Source organism: Ammospiza nelsoni, chromosome 12 (assembly GCF_027579445.1).
Source record: "Ammospiza nelsoni isolate bAmmNel1 chromosome 12, bAmmNel1.pri, whole genome shotgun sequence".
Lineage (NCBI taxonomy): Eukaryota > Metazoa > Chordata > Aves > Passeriformes > Passerellidae > Ammospiza > Ammospiza nelsoni.
In genome coordinates this window covers 15,436,036-15,452,315 of record NC_080644.1, presented here as the reverse complement: position 1 = coordinate 15,452,315, position 16,280 = coordinate 15,436,036, and the positions used below count along the sequence as shown (strand labels likewise).

Sequence of the window (16,280 nt, the reverse complement as noted above, 5' to 3'; positions counted from 1 at the left end):
TAATAAAATCTATCTCACAAATTCTTTAAATTTTGCCTGAAAACTCATCAGGGCCCTTGCAGATGTTGCTGCTATTGGAAGCTGATTGAGAGCTTCACTGCACTGGAACTGGAAATCATCTTCCAGTTATCAGCTTCCATCAGTCTGTGGCCAGTTTGTGCCTATTCTTGTCAAACTGAAATCCTCCCCAAGGCTCTTCCTCCCTGTGAAACTCAGGACAAATTAAAACACTGCCCCAGCCTAAGTGGGTGGGCACAAGAGGATGTCCCTTCCTCTGAAAGCCCTGGTAACCTTCTTCACTTCAAATTCCCCCCACACAGGTAAAGCCACACAAGTTTCACAGAGGCCTGGATGTGGCAGCCAGGTGTGCTTTGCTAAATTAAAAAGCAGCAGTAATTTTTCACAGGACACAAGCTCAGTCTCCATGTGTAAGCACAGTTCCTGGCACTAGCAACTGAGACAGAAAACCCAAGGATCCAACACAGCATCCATCCTCTCTGGCAGATTTCAAAGACTTAAACCAGCCTTTGCAGTACTTTCCAGCTATGATGTGGGGAGAATGTCAAGCCAGGTGTGCCATGAAACTTCAGATCTGGTTCTCTGTTTAAAGAAAAGTGCAAAGAGGTTTTCCTTGTTGAGGGAAAGTATAGAGCCAAAAGGCAGCAGCTACACAGAGCTCTGTGCCAGGGCCTCTTTCCTACCTTCCCACTCTGCTCTGGCTCCCTCAAGCCATGCTGCTCACAGCCAGGCAAGGTGTGGGCACACCCAGAGCTTGGGTGGGTTAGTAGAGAACTGGCAGCAGAGGCCAACACACAATATATTCATATTCTTCCCAATCCTGGCACATAGACCACAGTAGAAATGCCTCTGCTGTTTACACTTAAAGGCATTGTACCTATTTTTACCCATTACCCATCTGACATGGGAGCAAACTTCACCTCTAAAGGTAAGAGAAGATATAGATAGATGGAGACATGACAGTTCAGGAAAGTGTTTTAAACCAATTATCTATCTTTATTTCAAAAGAAAAATCATTGCTTAACACTATTGCTGCTTTCCAGAGAAGGAAAAAATATGGACTACCTTCATAGAACTGTATTTACTACATTCCTGCTGTGCATAGGCTTGCAAATGGTTTCCTGGAACCACCTACATCAACAGACTTGTAGTAAATTTATCATGATGTTGCCAGCCCCTAGTGTGCTACAGCAGTGCTGTATGACCTGCCCTGTGCTGAGCAGAGGACTACAGACACAGCAGCCTCCAACTGCTAGAGAGAAACAATAGCCACTAGAAGCATACCCACGTGAGAGCATACCCTTTTCATAGCTCAGTGAGAAGGCAGCAGGATAATCTGGAATGGGAAATGAGCCTGTGCTCCACAAAATGCCCCAGAGAATCTGAGTGTTCTGTTCTGCTATCACAGAGCATGTCCTCTGTCTTAGATGCTGGTGGAGCAATCACTTCTACGAAAGGATTATTTATTCCTTTGGCAAGCAGAGCCATTGGGCTCACCTCTGTACCATCAATAAACTCCTGGAAAACAACCATGGCTGTGTCAAAACAGGCCCAGCAAAGCAGTGTGCTGTACCTGGGGCAGCTCTCTCACTTCCCTCTCCTCTCAAGACAAGTAGGTAGAGCATGCAAGCTCCTCCTTTCCCAGCCAGTGAACCAGATGGGATGTGAAAGAACTGCAGTGTTTCAGCACACTGCATTTTTCCAATAAACTGTTATTCAGGAGACCAGCCATCCTGCAAGGTGTTGTGCAGCCTTGGCAGAGCAGTCAGCACCTCAGAACGCAGAACCTTCATGCTGCTTGGCAATAAAGGGTGAAGGGCAATTTCTGTCACTGGATACATTCCAGTTCTTATTGAACAAACCTTAATAGGAGCTAAAATTAAAATCATCTCTCTCAACATTACTGCTGAGCTATGAGGAGTTACCAACTGATCCTGTCTCCTACACATGATCTTACCTGACAGTCGAAGTCCTGGAAGTTGCGAGCTGCATTCTGTTAATGAAAAACAGGAAAAAAGAAAAAAAAAAGAAAAAAGGAGATCAGCACAATGCTCCAGAACACCCCCAATAACAGCATGAAAGCTTCCCATAGAGAACTCTGTTATAGCACTGTTAAGACTGGCTGCAGTCAGGTAAGCAGTGAAGTGCAAGATCTGTACAAGCAAACTCCATGCAAGATCTGCCCATTCCTATACAACAAGGTCCTAGGGCTGTAGGGAGGCTACCAGCCAAGGGAAGTGAGTACCTGTGTGTGTAGCTGAGAGTGCCCAAGCAGGGACAGATGCACATAGGAAGGATACTGGCCACAGCTGGGCTGCATATGGGACTGGGTTTTGTCTATTCCTGGTGTCCATTAACGATTTGGATGCAAAACTCCTGAAGTACTACTGCTGGGATCTCATGTACTGAGTGCAGGAAAACAAGCCATGCAGTCAGCTTCTGTGCAGCCATTGCTGCAGGTATGGGATTGTTCCATGACACAGGGACCTGGCAAGCTCCTGAAACCCAAGTCCATGGGAACTGCACACAGTAGCTCATCACTGACTCTTCCCAGAGGGTGACCCCTTGCATGCAGGTGAACACAGTCAGTACAGCACCCACTTGGCATCCTGCAGGTTAGATCTGCAGGAACCTGTCCATGTGCCTATGTGCTTTGTGAAACACTGTCTTTAACCACACAGTAGGTTACATCACCCACAGCTATCAGCAGAAGGCTGAGCAAACCACTTGAGATGGCATCCCAGCTTAGGGATGTGTTTTAGGCATAGCACCCATTATGACTTGATACTGGCCAAATGTCAGGTACCCATGAAAGCCATTCATTCACCCTATCTTGTTCTCATCTGGGCAGAGGAGAGGGGAAAAAATTACCAAAGGGCTCATGAGTCTCAACTCATGAGGACTGGGAGAAAACACTCTAAGGGCAAAACAGGTTCAAATTTATGGTATAAAGTAAATTTATTATTAACTGAGTCAGAGGAGGATAATGAGACATAAAATAAGCCTTTAAAACATCTTGTTTTTCCCCCAACCCCTTCCTCCTGCCCACCAACACTGCAAGGAGACAGGGCATGGGGGTTTTCGTCAGTTCATCACTCATTTGCTCGGGAAGAGGAGTCTTTTCTTTGCTATGCCATGGGGCCTCTCCTATGGGAGACAGCTCTCCGTGAACTTCTCCAGTGTGGCTCTAATCTCATGAGCAGCAGTCTGCCCAAAACTGCTGCAACATGCGTCACTCCCACAGGCAAACTGTCCCCCCAGTACTGCTGCGGTGTGGATCACTTGTCCACAGGGTGCAGTCCCCTAAGGATGGGCTCTAGTTTGGAAGCAAGGGCCCTCTATCTCTGGAGGCAGGGGTTCTCTCTCTCTCTTTGGGTCTTCCACTGGATCACATCTTTCTCTGGTATCCACCCACTCTGGCAGGAGCACTTTTCCCATGGGCTGTGAGTGGATCTCTACATCCCCCATGAACTTCGTGCCTCACAGGGGACAGTTTGTTTCACCATAGTCCTCATCATGGCTTGCAGAGGAATCTTGGCTTTAACACTTGGAGCACCTCTTCCCCCTCTTTTTCCACTGACCTTGGTGTTGCCCTGTTGTTGTCCCTCACATGTGCCCACCTCCTCCTCTTCTGTGACTGCAAGTAAAACTGGTGCTCATAGGTGCTTTTGATAACGAGTTCTGCTAATTCAAAGATTCCTACAGGATCCCACAGCTCCGAGAGGTCAATCTCATCGAGGTTCTGTGCCAGAGAGTCTCTCACCGTGTTTCTGCTGCTGGCCACGCGGCCCCGCCACCGCCAAGCGGGCAGTGACGGCCACCACGGCCCCGCACTATTTAACCCCTCTCTTCCTGCGGGGCCTGGGAAGGAGAGGCTGCTGCCACTGCCCCTGCCCTTCTTCCCATGACACGGCTGGCTGGGGTTGGCCAGGCAGTAGAGGCTTGCCACGCGCTGCGCCAGGACAGCAGCAGCCGTGGCGCCTCACCACCCCGGAGAAAACTGCGCATGCGTGTTTCAATTTTTCTTAACTGTGTCATCACAAAGGCATTACCAGCCTCTCTAATTGGGCCAACAGAATGTCCATCTTCAGAGCCATCAGAGGTTGGCTCTGCTGGACATGGTGGAAGCTTTTAGCAGCTTCTCACAGAAACTACTCCTATGGCCCTCCCTCACTACCAAAAACCAGGCTGTGCCAAATCAAAAGAGCACCTTAGTACTAAAATTAATATGAGAAAACTAGGATCACATATGGACAACAGAAACACTCCAAAAATTTCTTCTGGCTGAGCACCCTCATTCTTCCCCATATGTAAACACATGGCTGTGTTTTCCTTGCTGCAGAGCCTTGTAAATAAGAACAAGGGTTGCTACCTATATTCTGCACTTTGAGACATTTGAAACATCTGCAAATCTGTTTTAAGAATCCATTCCCCTCTTTCCTCCTGTGTGTTAAGTATGGAACTCTGGCCATGTTTTGAGCAGAACATAGCCAAAACCACTAAATCCTGAGTACTGGGGAAAAGAAAATAAAAAGCATTCTCCTCTTATTTCAGTTTGAGACCCTGAAATTAATTGAGATTTCTGACACCATCACCAGCTCATGAAGCAGGTCAGTTCAGTCACCCATTTCTTTATGGAGAAACGAGAAATGTCTGTATACTGCACTGGATTTGGATGGTGCACTCTGAGTAAAAAAGAAAGTGATCAGCATTTGTACTTAGAAAAGTCTGAAATTCCCCAAGTGAGTGGGGAGGAAATGACACAAAGCAAGGAATGAGGCTCTGAATTGGGCTGCTTGTTGTCAAGGCATACCATGAGGCAAAAGAAGCTGATGTGCCCTGACTCTCACATACTTGATTTTAACACACTGAAAACCTGACTTTAAAGCATTTATTCATTGTCTTAATTTGAGAAACTTTAAGGTGAGTTTTTCAGGCTTCTAAACATGCCATGGCTGCACCTCAAAGCACAGAGTTGCCTTGGCTGACTTAATCCAGCCTAAGGGCTGCCCATTTCATTTCCTGAATCTGGCTCTGACATTTCAATAACTTTTCACTGAGGCTGAATTAACAGGAGTCAAAGGTGCCAGAATAACAAAGTGTCACTGGGATATTTTTTCTGATCAGGCAATACTCTCTTTTTCTCTCTCTTTCAACAAAATGGGAACATTTGAAGCTCCTTTGCTTCCCCAATAAAAAGTGGCTGCATTTTAGTGAGCCTGAACGAGGTGAACAAACATAGTGTATTTTACTTTCCTGCACTTGATATGAGTTACACAATAATTAACATTAAGCTACACGCAAACAAAATAGTGTTTACATTCTTCAAAAGTCAAGTTTGTAACTTTTTGCGGATTTGAGGCAGAAAAAAGCCAGGACTCAGTGATCCACAGTGGCGTTACCTATAGTTCAGACCAGTGAACAAGATACAACCAATTTCCACTTCCACTGGTAATTCCACTGGTTTAAGAGTCTGAGACACCAGAGCTCCTTCTCTGTGTACCATAGCCTTTATGTCTGGGGAGTTCATGAGCACTCACTCATTAGCACCTTAAGAGTGTTACTGTACTATTTCTGGCCATTAATCCATGCTGGCTCAAACTCCTATATCTAAAGTGGGCTGTCAGTAAAAACCTTAGTGAACTCTCAGCTCAATAGATTTTGGACTCTGATATGTTGCACAGAACAGCAGGTTATTGCATCACACCCTCATGCTCCATAAACTATGTCTAAAAAGTACACTTTTTTCCCAAGCTTGAAAGCTCTAATAAAGGCCCCACCTTGGAGGTGGCTGCTCCCTGAGGCCCTCATTTTGTAAAAGTGTGAAAAGGAGAGCCACAGCATATTTCTCTTCCCATGCAGTACTGAGGATGGTTCTGGAGCTGCCCTTCATATTTCTCCCTACTGAGATATTAAATATTTCCTGTAACTTCAACACTGAGTTAAGCAAAGAAGTAATCATTCTGTGTGTGCCCTTCTGCACCCTGGTTAACACCACTTGGTGCTCTGTTTGGGTGAGAACTCTGCATTTGAACCACAATGGACACCACAGTAAGAACTGGATGGGGCTGACCAGGCAATACTTGAGAGAAAGACTGGAAACTTATAAAGGGAAAACCACTTTGATTTGGCATACCTCAACGTCTCTGACTTTGGTCAGCCAACTGAAGCAAGGGCAATCTACCCAGTTCAAATACAGAAAATCTCAGGAGAATCATGAGCAAGATCTGGGCCACTGCCTTTAGGAAGTTTGTCTTCTGTAAATGTTTCTCTCTTGTTTTGAAATTACAAACTGCCCTCAACGCCTGTATTCCATATTTTTATTTGCTGATCTACACTGATTTTCTACTTCAAGACTCACCCTTCCAGGAAACATTTTTTTTTTAATGGTGGAAGCCCAGAAGTTAGTACTAGTCTGTCAGATCAGGCAGCTGGACTGCAGATTTCAGCTGAGTTTTTAGATTTTACAGACACTAAAAACAGATAAGCTAGAACACTAAAGAAATGAGTGAAAACTAATGAGTACAGATTAAAATATAGCAGATTTCCAGAGATTTCACCCATTTTGTGGGGGACAATGCAGTCTTCTGCAAGCACACAGTGAGTGGACAAAGCACCACAGACAGCCCTTTGGCAGCACAAGCCAGGTCCTGATCATCAGCCATCAAACAGCAAAGCCTTAGGAACTCATTCCCACATCATCAGACTTGGCTGTGAGCTATGGAAAGTGACCAAACCACATTGCTCATGATCCCAGTTTGCAGATGCAAGATGCTAGATCTTCCCTGTAGTGAACTTAGGCACTCTCAACAACAGTTTGTGGCAGAATCTACTGAGCCCAGATGGCTCTTCCCCAGCCCACAGAACACAGAGTGAAAGGCTTCAACAGCTACTGCGATACAGTGATTTTCAAAAGTCTCAGTACTGCATAAATCTGGGCTGTTCTACCTGGGGTCTGCAGACATTAAAAGGAAATTACTCTCCATTACTAAATCCAGGGAGACAGGGCTATTTTAGGGGTCAAAACACTAAAGGATCATTTAAGACAGAATATTTTCAACAAAAAAAAGTTAAAAAACCAAACCAAACAACAAAACAAAACAACAACAATCTAAAACCAACCAAACAAAAACCAGGACACAATACAGCACTTCCCTAACAAGGAGAAACTTATTAGGGGTTCTACAGCTACACCAGGTCAGGAATGGGATCACCTTTCCAATTGCTGTCCAGCCTCTGCAAATCCTCAGTACAGGCATGACATACTGGCCAGGATTCCAAAATTACCTGAATTGTTTTGGTCTGTCTTTCCTGGAGACTTTGGAAGAGTGGGTGGTGGTAGATTACCAGAGTGGGGAAGAATTTACTTGGTTTCAGTACTTAAGGTACTTCAATTTGTGGACAGATTCTGGCAGCTAGGACTCCTTGCCAGACACAAAGTTATCCTGAGTACACCTGTGAGGACAAAGCAGCAGCCAGCATTACCTTGTCATTCAGGAGTGGTTTGATCTCTGTCAGCTGAACATCCTGCAGTTCATCCATTGTGCTGGAAGTAGAGCCAATTAATCCTCAAAGCAGCAAATAGGGAGTCTGAAACAAAGGCATATTGTTAGAAACAGCATTACAAGATATGCTAATCAAAGAATGCTGAGAGATTTTTCATTAGACTTGTCTGTGCTTCAAATTAAGCCTGCAAGAAGCTGGTTCTTGATGCAACACAAAGCACCTGTAAAATGCAGAAGGCAAACCCTGTGCTGCTCTCACTGTGTCAGTCTGGTTACTCCTTGCCCTGCCCACAGAAAGCTGCCCCTGAGAGCTCAGGCCTTTCAAGTGAGAAACTGCATCTACTTCCATGCTTTGCTGGTATTTCAGCCACAGCTTGTCTGGAAACGAACTGGAAATTTCCTGAGCAGCAGAGTGAAAAACTGTTTAGTATGTGGTAATACTGACTTCCCCTGCCATGCCCTACATACCCAAACCCCAGCATCCTGCCACCAAAGGCAAGGCTGTGCTGTATTCCTAAGACATACAGCCAAAACCACATCCACACACAGGAGACAGAGGTGTGGAGATCCATGCTCCTTGCTGGCAGAGCATAAGAGAGTCCAAAACTCAGGGCAGCCCTTGCCATACAAGGTGAGATATAAAAATGGCCCCAGACAGCGCTGGTCCAGTGAAACATGTGCAGACAACACTGTTAGCTTGGCAGCCCAAACCATCACTCTATCAGATAGTGCAGAGTCAGCAAAGGAAAGAAAAAAATGTAATCAACAGTATTGAAGCTGCCATACATCTGCAGGAAATTGCTGTTACCATGGAGCCAGAGGAGAAATCTTCGAGTATAAATACAGCAATGAAGATGGATGAATAATATGGCTGAGTTTACAAGGCATTTAATTTTTACTCTAGACACTCTAGCTGTGTTTCTAGACAGAAGAATTTTTAGTGCAAGCACCTGCAAGCAACATGAAAAGGGCTCTGGCAAGAGACGACCACACCTGGTGGTGCAGACTACCCGGTTGTTCAGGAAAATTGTACCTATTATTGCAGATGAAATAAACAAAGTCATCAACTTCATTTGATGGAACAGAAGTAAGCATGTGGTGGACTTCCTGGGCATCAGCTGAGTGTGCCACCAAAATACTTTTGAACACTGTCACAAATCAAATTCTTTGTCTAAGATATTACAGGCTACTAACCACAGAAGAAAATGAGTGGGAAAATAACTCTTGTGTTCACCACCCACCTTAATTCAACACAAACGTGCTGGGGAGGAGGGGTCCTCCTCACCCCAAATGCTGCAAAGCTGCACCCTTTGTGCCAAAACTAACACTGGGAGGGGGGCTGAAGCCAGTCTGTCACAAAACAAATAAAACCAAAATACCTTTCCTTCTGAAAATCAGCCATAGGAACATATGTCTCTTTTAGCTTTGGGAAACTCAATTATTTTTCTTTTTCAGACTTCTTTTGCTGTAAAACATACCAGTTGTGAGAGTTTCAAGAAATCAGTTAATCTACAGATAACAGCCCCTTTACTTCACAATGAATTTTTATTCAGAAGAGGAGTAAGAGCCATTATGTAGTGCACTCTAAGCCCCAGAGGAAAGCTCTTTACTGTCATACTGCTGAGATATTAGGGAATAAAAAAAAAAATTTCTACTAAGGAATTACAACTTCCATATATACTGGGACTGATCAAGAGCTCAACATCTACCAGGTTCTCTCCAGAACAGCATCACATGAGGTTACAGACACAAAAGGAATTTCAAACAAGCATCACAAAGCTTATCTGCAGATAAGGCACAGACAGGTGACCCAGTACTAGAATGACCACCTTCACCTCATTAGTGGGAGAGCATATCCCTTCTCTTATGCTCCTTTGAAAAGACACCCGCTGGTAGCAGGCAAGAAGGTCATACTTATTCTTAGGGTCACCCAAGAGACAAAGAAGTTGTCCACTCTACCCAAAGGAACAAAAAACTGCACACACACCAGCCACCTTTTTCTGTGGGTTTTTATATACGTGGGAGTTTTCCTGAACCTTGAGTTCACACCTTGCATTTTTGCCTAAACCAGAGTCTAAAGAAAAGGAGGACACCAATATAATAACCCCTCTCCACTGAGCTGTGGTTGACCAAAGAACATATCAGAGCACCAACTGCTCTGCATTAGATTGCTCAAAGAAACTTTTGCTACAGCCTCGCAGATCTCTTCTATTTTCCCCTGAGCAACACAAAGTCCCAGAGAGGCGTGAGATGCATCCTACACAAATCTGCCCAGGTGTGCTGTTTGCTGTCAATACAAGCACATCTATGAAGTGTGCAAAGTCTAGAGCAGGAGAGACACACATTTTGTACCCATGCACTACATTGTTAATCATTTATTATATGAGAAGAATAAAAACCTAGTAAGGGTTCAAAGCAAGAATTATCAAATGCATTTATCTTGTCAACTTGGATTTAATACTTTGTCTCTAGATATAACTACAGTGCACACAATAAGCAATATTGAAACAACTCTGAAATTAATCTGATCCTTATCTTCCTAGTGCACTATTGCTCTAAATGCTGTCTCAAGGGAAGGGGGTTCTCTAGGGCAAGATGCTGTTAGCCATAATGTGCAATATATGCTGCCCCTTCCTTAAAACAAGCTGGATAGCAACAAAAAAGGACTGCTAATTTAGATGCTGAGATTTATGTGAAACTTCCTTGAGACAAAAGAGACAACCTTCCTTAACACCACTGGGTTCAAATAGCTGCGAAAACCTCTGTAGGGAAGTTTGCAGAAGAGGGAGACTTGCTTTGCAGAGAGTCTGCAGCACAATCAGCCTGGGAAGCTCCTCAGCACATTCTCACCCAGAAGGAACTATGAAGGGTCCCTCCAGTAGGGCCCAAATGCTGAGGTGAGCCAGGAAGTCACTAACAACTGCTCTAATGAGAGCAAAATCACACAGAAAGATTAAACCTGCACAGCCTCAGATAGTGGATTTTTTTACTAAAAATTTAGAGTCTATATCTATTCACCTAGCTTGTAAAGTTTTTTCAAGACTTTTTGAAGGAAAAGGTATAGGGGGTCACCATCCCTCCTTGCAAGCAGCTTTCTTAGCTTGCTGAACCAGCTCTTCCCAGTCCACTCACTGGTGAGCTCTCCAGAAAATGGCTGACACAGCCTCAGGACTTCATTTTAATCTGGTCAGAGGGTATTCCATTGGCAGATGCACATACTTCTCTCTTCCCAAGATCTTAGCAAGCTCAGTGTGATTGCCCTAGATTAAATCTGGGTAATATGTCATTACAGCATAAAATCTACTAGCTGTATATGACTATTTGCCACAACTTCACCTGAGCACCCTGCTATGTCAACATAGCGTGTGTTTTGGTTTGAAACATAGCAAATGGGCACATTTGAGCAAAAAAGGCCTAAAAAACTCTCAAAAGAGGATGCTTTGTAGTAGAGAGACCTTTGTAGAGCACATCTCCAAGTGCAGAAGCAAAGGAAAGGACGGGGTGTTGGTGAGCTGGGCTGTCCTCCCTTCCAACTGTGCCAAGACTCCTTGTAAAAGCTCTGCAGACTTGTCTGCCCAGGAGCCAATTTACTCCCTTCACTCGTCCTGTTATTTAAAGAGACAAACATGTCATTTCATAAGCTGAACACAAGTTTAAAATACCACAACAAAGCAGCATAAATATTCATAAACTGAAAAGATTTTTGTAGAAGTCAGGCCACAGGCAAAGCAAAAGGTTTGCCTGAAACAATCCATGTATAAATGATACATTTTTTTCTATAAATGGCCCAGTAGCACCTTCTTTGCAAGTATTCCTCTTGCCTCTGTTTATATCTTACTATAAATACACTCAAATCCCCCAACTGAAACTATCTATCCCTTTCCAAAGGGCTCTTAAAGGCTGAAGTAGATTCTATGTTCCTTGAAAACTAGTAAAACAAGAATCTAGGAAAGATGTGGTGAATTATTAAGCACAGAGACTAGAATCAGGGTAGAAGACAGAAGGCTACAAAAAAACAAGGCAGGCAAACCCCAGAAAGAAACCATCTACCTATAAATAAGATCTTAAAGACATGTTTACATGTTTACTCTAAGACAAGGCTGCTCTCAATTTACATCATTTCAATATACAAAGAAAGAAATTGGAGTTAAGTTCAGTAGTCAAGACCATGAGTACTACAGGCCTGGACCCACTGAGTGTGAGGTGCAGCATCTGTAGGTTCTGAGGCTCTGCTTTCTGCTCATTGAAGCTCTGGCACAACTGCTTCCTGCAGGGTTTGGAGCTGCAAGAGCTGCAGAGCTGCATCTTGAATTCAAATCTGTTTTCTTACGGAGAAATCTCTTCACACTATTCAGGAACTCAGTGCAACCAAACCTTGCATTCAGAGGCTAAAAATTCTTGGGTTTTCACCTCAATTTGACTATAGCTTATAATGTGCCACCTCCATAGGCACTCTTACTTTGTATATTAACCACACCAAGGCAAAATTACACCCATCAGTTGTCAAGCTATGCTACAAAACATGGCATTAAATGTACCTAAGCATATGCTCCCTCATTTGGCAGACAAGCTGAAGAAGCTCCTCTCTTGGGACTCACAGCCATGACAGACTGGGTAAGGTTCCAGAGAACCACTCCCTGACAAGCCAGCTACATCTTATAAGATGGAAAGCAGAAGTGTTGCTCCCAGGTATGCAAATGAAGATGAAAATAAACCCACAATTTACAACCCATGCCAGAACCAAAGTACACTATCCATGATCTGCAGGCTTACTGCTCAGGCATTTATTTCTTGAGCCATTTTGCTGTGTAGCTCATCACTGCAACTTCTCCCTTTCTTTATAAGGGGATTCCCACTTCCTGTGCCTCCTGTGTTGTTCTCTCATGGAGGGGAAAACCAGCTGCCTGGCAGGGCAAACCACAGTCATGGCATATAGATCTCAGCTAATTTTCATTTATGGGCCTTGAGACCCTTGGGCATTCCTGTTCTGTTGTTCCTCTGCCCTGTGCAAGCCTCTGGACAGCAATGTGCTTCCCAAAACCTGCACAGGCAACTCTGTTTTCTATACTAAAATGCTGGCTGACATGGTAAAGTTCCAGAGAAACAGGCAAAGAGCCCAAATTCAGTCTCAAAGTATTTTCCAAGGTTGCTCACTTTGCATTCCAGCTCATGTATTTTTGGAACTATGCCACATGGTGCTCCACCTCTAAGATAAACTGCGTGCCTACAAAAAGAAATTGTGTTCTGCTTCACCAGTGCAGTCCCAGGTTCCGCTGTTGCCAAAATGATTTTTGCTTTTATATTTCCTTCATATATATTCATAGCTCTGTAGATTATTGTTGCATAGTTACATAGTTCCTAGCTAACTCCAGTAGTCTTCCTTACCCTGACAGGCAGAAAGAAAAAACCTGGGGGCCCATGGTTAGACTCTCTGGGAGCCAAGGTTGAAACCAGCTCATCGAGATACATTTTCATAAACAAAGTTTAATTCTTATCTAAGAAGGGGGAGAAATCACAAAAGGAGGAATTACCTCATCACTTCTGTTTCTAATTGGGGATTCTTGTCAATTATACTAATTTGCTAAAATTACAAAGCTGTATTCACCCTATGTGGGGGTTGGCATTTTTCCATATCTGCCCCTGGAGGCCCCCAATAAAGATCAGCCTGTATATTACCTCCTATACTAATGTTATCTCAAAAGTGTTTTGTTTTATTCCTAGTTCTTTAAGGCACCACTGCACTTGAGCAAAGCAACAGCAGCTTCCTATGCCATGATTTTACATCCCTGGAATCTGAGCTACACCTAGGACAGAAATGTCAGCTGGTGCATATAAGTTTCTAAGATGTTTAAACAAGACCTACATTTATCAATGGTTTTGTAAGAAAAAGGTCTGTGCCTAGTTTTCCATTAATTCTGGATGAATCCAATTTTAATTAAAAGCAATGTCATACTGCTATGGGTGTAACTGAGCTCAGCAACAAGGACACTGTTCCTGCCGAATGCCTGAATTAACAGGGATTGACTATAAGGCTGATCAAGCAAGAATGCTATTAAAGCCTTTAAGTGTTTTACATTTTCTGGATCAGTGCCCCTGAAAACAGAACTATGCTGAGCTCCCCTATACAGGACAGTCCAAGAAGTTTTAGAGAGGTGACACCCAGGATATAAACTGGAATGAGAAATTTCTGTGATGAAAATTGTGTAAATTATTGTCTTTGAAAAAGTCTCTTCTGATAATGATATCCCTTGTAAATGGCTTTGCAAATGAAATAAGCTGTGACTGTTACCACCATTATTATGTTAGGGTTGCAGTGCTGGAGACAGGCACCCAACTGAGTGCACCAAGGGTCCAAGACAACAGCCAATATTTGTTGATGGACATGCCTTTTACAGGGGGCTCCAAATTCCTGCAGTTGAACACCTGATTGGTCAAGATCTCACTGGCCAATGATAGGTCTGCATTCAGGACTGAATGCGATTGCCTGGGGTCCTAAACTCGAGCTCCAATCCAACCTATCACTGCCTTACCCAGGAACTTGTTTACCTCTGTAACAAACTAGGCTAGCCAAATTTGGTTTCTGTTATGGCCAAATTTATCTGTTCAGCTTCAAACCAGCTGTAGCTGTGACAAGTCACGTTACTCACATGATGTTCTATGTCTTTTGCTGCCCAGTGGCATCCCACTAAAGCAACACCAGTGTTAGCCAGTGTCAGAGCCCACAGAGCTCAGACTAAACCACAGAGACCTTCTTGCCAGTTTCATGGTGAAGGACATGTTCAAATGGATCTGTTCCAAGATGCTTTCTGTCTTCTGGGTTAACTACTCCCATCAGCCCTGTAGTTCAGGATGTCCCACCCAGGCACCGGGGAAGGCTCCTGAGGGTTTTGGCTACATGTTTGCCCAAATCAAAACAATCATCAGTGTCACTATCGAGGCATCCACAGCACTTTCTGCTCCTGCAATCTCCTCCCTGTCCTGTGTCCCCACCCTTCAGCACTCACTATGTGAAGCTGAACTAATTGCTCCCCAGCACACACCCACCCATGGCAAGCGGGGAAAACACTGTCTTCAGCAGGAACATGCTTTTAAGCAGCTTAGGATGAAATCTGACTGCTTTCCACCACATCCTTCATTTCCTCTGCAGTTTTATTTTCAAGCTTGTTTCTGCTTCATTTCAGCCATGCTTCCTACTGATCGACTGTTTTCACACTTTAAGTGAAAAAAAATTAATCAAATGTGAATAAATATTGCATTGAGCAAAGTAAAGCACTCCAGAGCAAGGTGGATTGGAAATCTGTTTAAATGAGATTTGAATAACGATTTTTATCATTAAATACCACATTTCAATTTACTGAAATTTAATGCTGATTTTGCATTTTATCTCACTGAAAAGGTTGCATTTTCACTGGCTACTAAACATTAAATTGGAGTGACTCAAGGCCAGGTTAGATGGGGCTTGGAACAACTTGGTCTAGTGACAGGTGGACTTAAAGGGCCCTTTCAACACAAACCATTCCATAATATAACCATTCCACCAAACTGAGCCTTCTTGCTGTCTTGTGAGTCCATAAGTTTTATCACAGCAAATAAGTATTGTTCAATATGAAATATTGATGGTTAATCAGAATATCGAAAAACATAGAAGACAAACATAAGTCTTGGGATGCAGCCTGCTCTAGCTGCAGGCTGCTTGCAAAAGGGGCATTCACAGGACCAACACAAACTTTAAGACCATGTTGTATGAAAAATAAATTACTAAAATAAGATTTTTATTACATGCCTTTTATCCCTTCTTCACTAATAAAATAATCCTCTTATGCATGCAGTACTGCTCCTTGAGCTTCTCAGAAGAAGCTCTTTCCTAAAAAGGCAAAGGCCTATCCTGTGCCATTGAAGGACAACCTCTTCTCAAGTATCAGTGCCATTACTTCAGATTCATTATGACTGCATACAGCTGTCCCTTCCAGAATTTCCAGTCTGTGAATTTGCTTCCAAACAGAAAACATCCTTGTTTATGTCAGGCTGAATTGCATGTCCCTCCCGAGGCAGCTGGCCAGGAGAGGCAACTCCACTTAGCACAGTTAAAAACAGTAATGGATACAGGACAGACCAATTCAGGAGGTAATTTCATTACTCATTTAGAACAACGGTGAGTTTCTGCCCAAAGGGATGCTCCTGTCCTCCCCACACCAGAGAGAACTTCCTCCCTCTCCTTCCCTTGCACCAGGCTGATGATTATGCTGTAACATGGCAAATCAGATCTCTTTATTCTCTCTCTCATGTGTTTTTTCCAGGGCTACCTTTCACCTGGATCAGTGAACTGACTGATGAAAAGATTCCTTGTGTGCCACCTTTTTTTTCTAAATCTATCACGTATTTCAATTTGAGGTTGGATTGTAAGAAAGCATGTGCCTAGGCAGCATTAGCTCTTCACCTGCATCAGAGAGCAGACAAAGTACATGCTCAGGACGCTGCTGGATGATATGCAGGGGCCTGCACTTTACTTCAGGGTATGATAAATCTAATCCATCTAGATAGACTGTATACAGAACACAGGACAGAACTCTAATTTTGCTAAATTGAGTCACCTTGTTGTAGGGTATTAGTTCAGGACATATAGAGGAATTAGTTTCACCTCATAGCCTCTGAAAGAAAACCCAGACCCTTAAGCTCTCTCCTTTGCTCCACCCCTTTGCAGCCACAACCCAAACCCTGCCTTGGGGTCTGGCATGCTTGACTGCAACATGAGCAAGT

At 43.7% G+C, this 16,280-nt stretch overlaps 1 protein-coding gene across 1 annotated transcript in view; it reads right to left on the bottom strand.

Annotated features, from left to right (window-relative positions):
• The window catches only part of NDRG3 (NDRG family member 3), a 56,921-nt gene that overhangs the window by 23,860 nt on the left and 16,781 nt on the right, over nt 1–16,280 (bottom strand). Inside the window, exons 2-3 of the mRNA XM_059480598.1 lie at nt 7,504–7,608; nt 1,976–2,011 (exon numbers count right to left, since the gene is read on the bottom strand). Coding sequence (XP_059336581.1) covers nt 1,976–2,011; nt 7,504–7,560 — 93 coding nt within the window. The 5' untranslated portion in view covers nt 7,561–7,608. The remainder of the gene's footprint in view (nt 1–1,975; nt 2,012–7,503; nt 7,609–16,280) is intronic.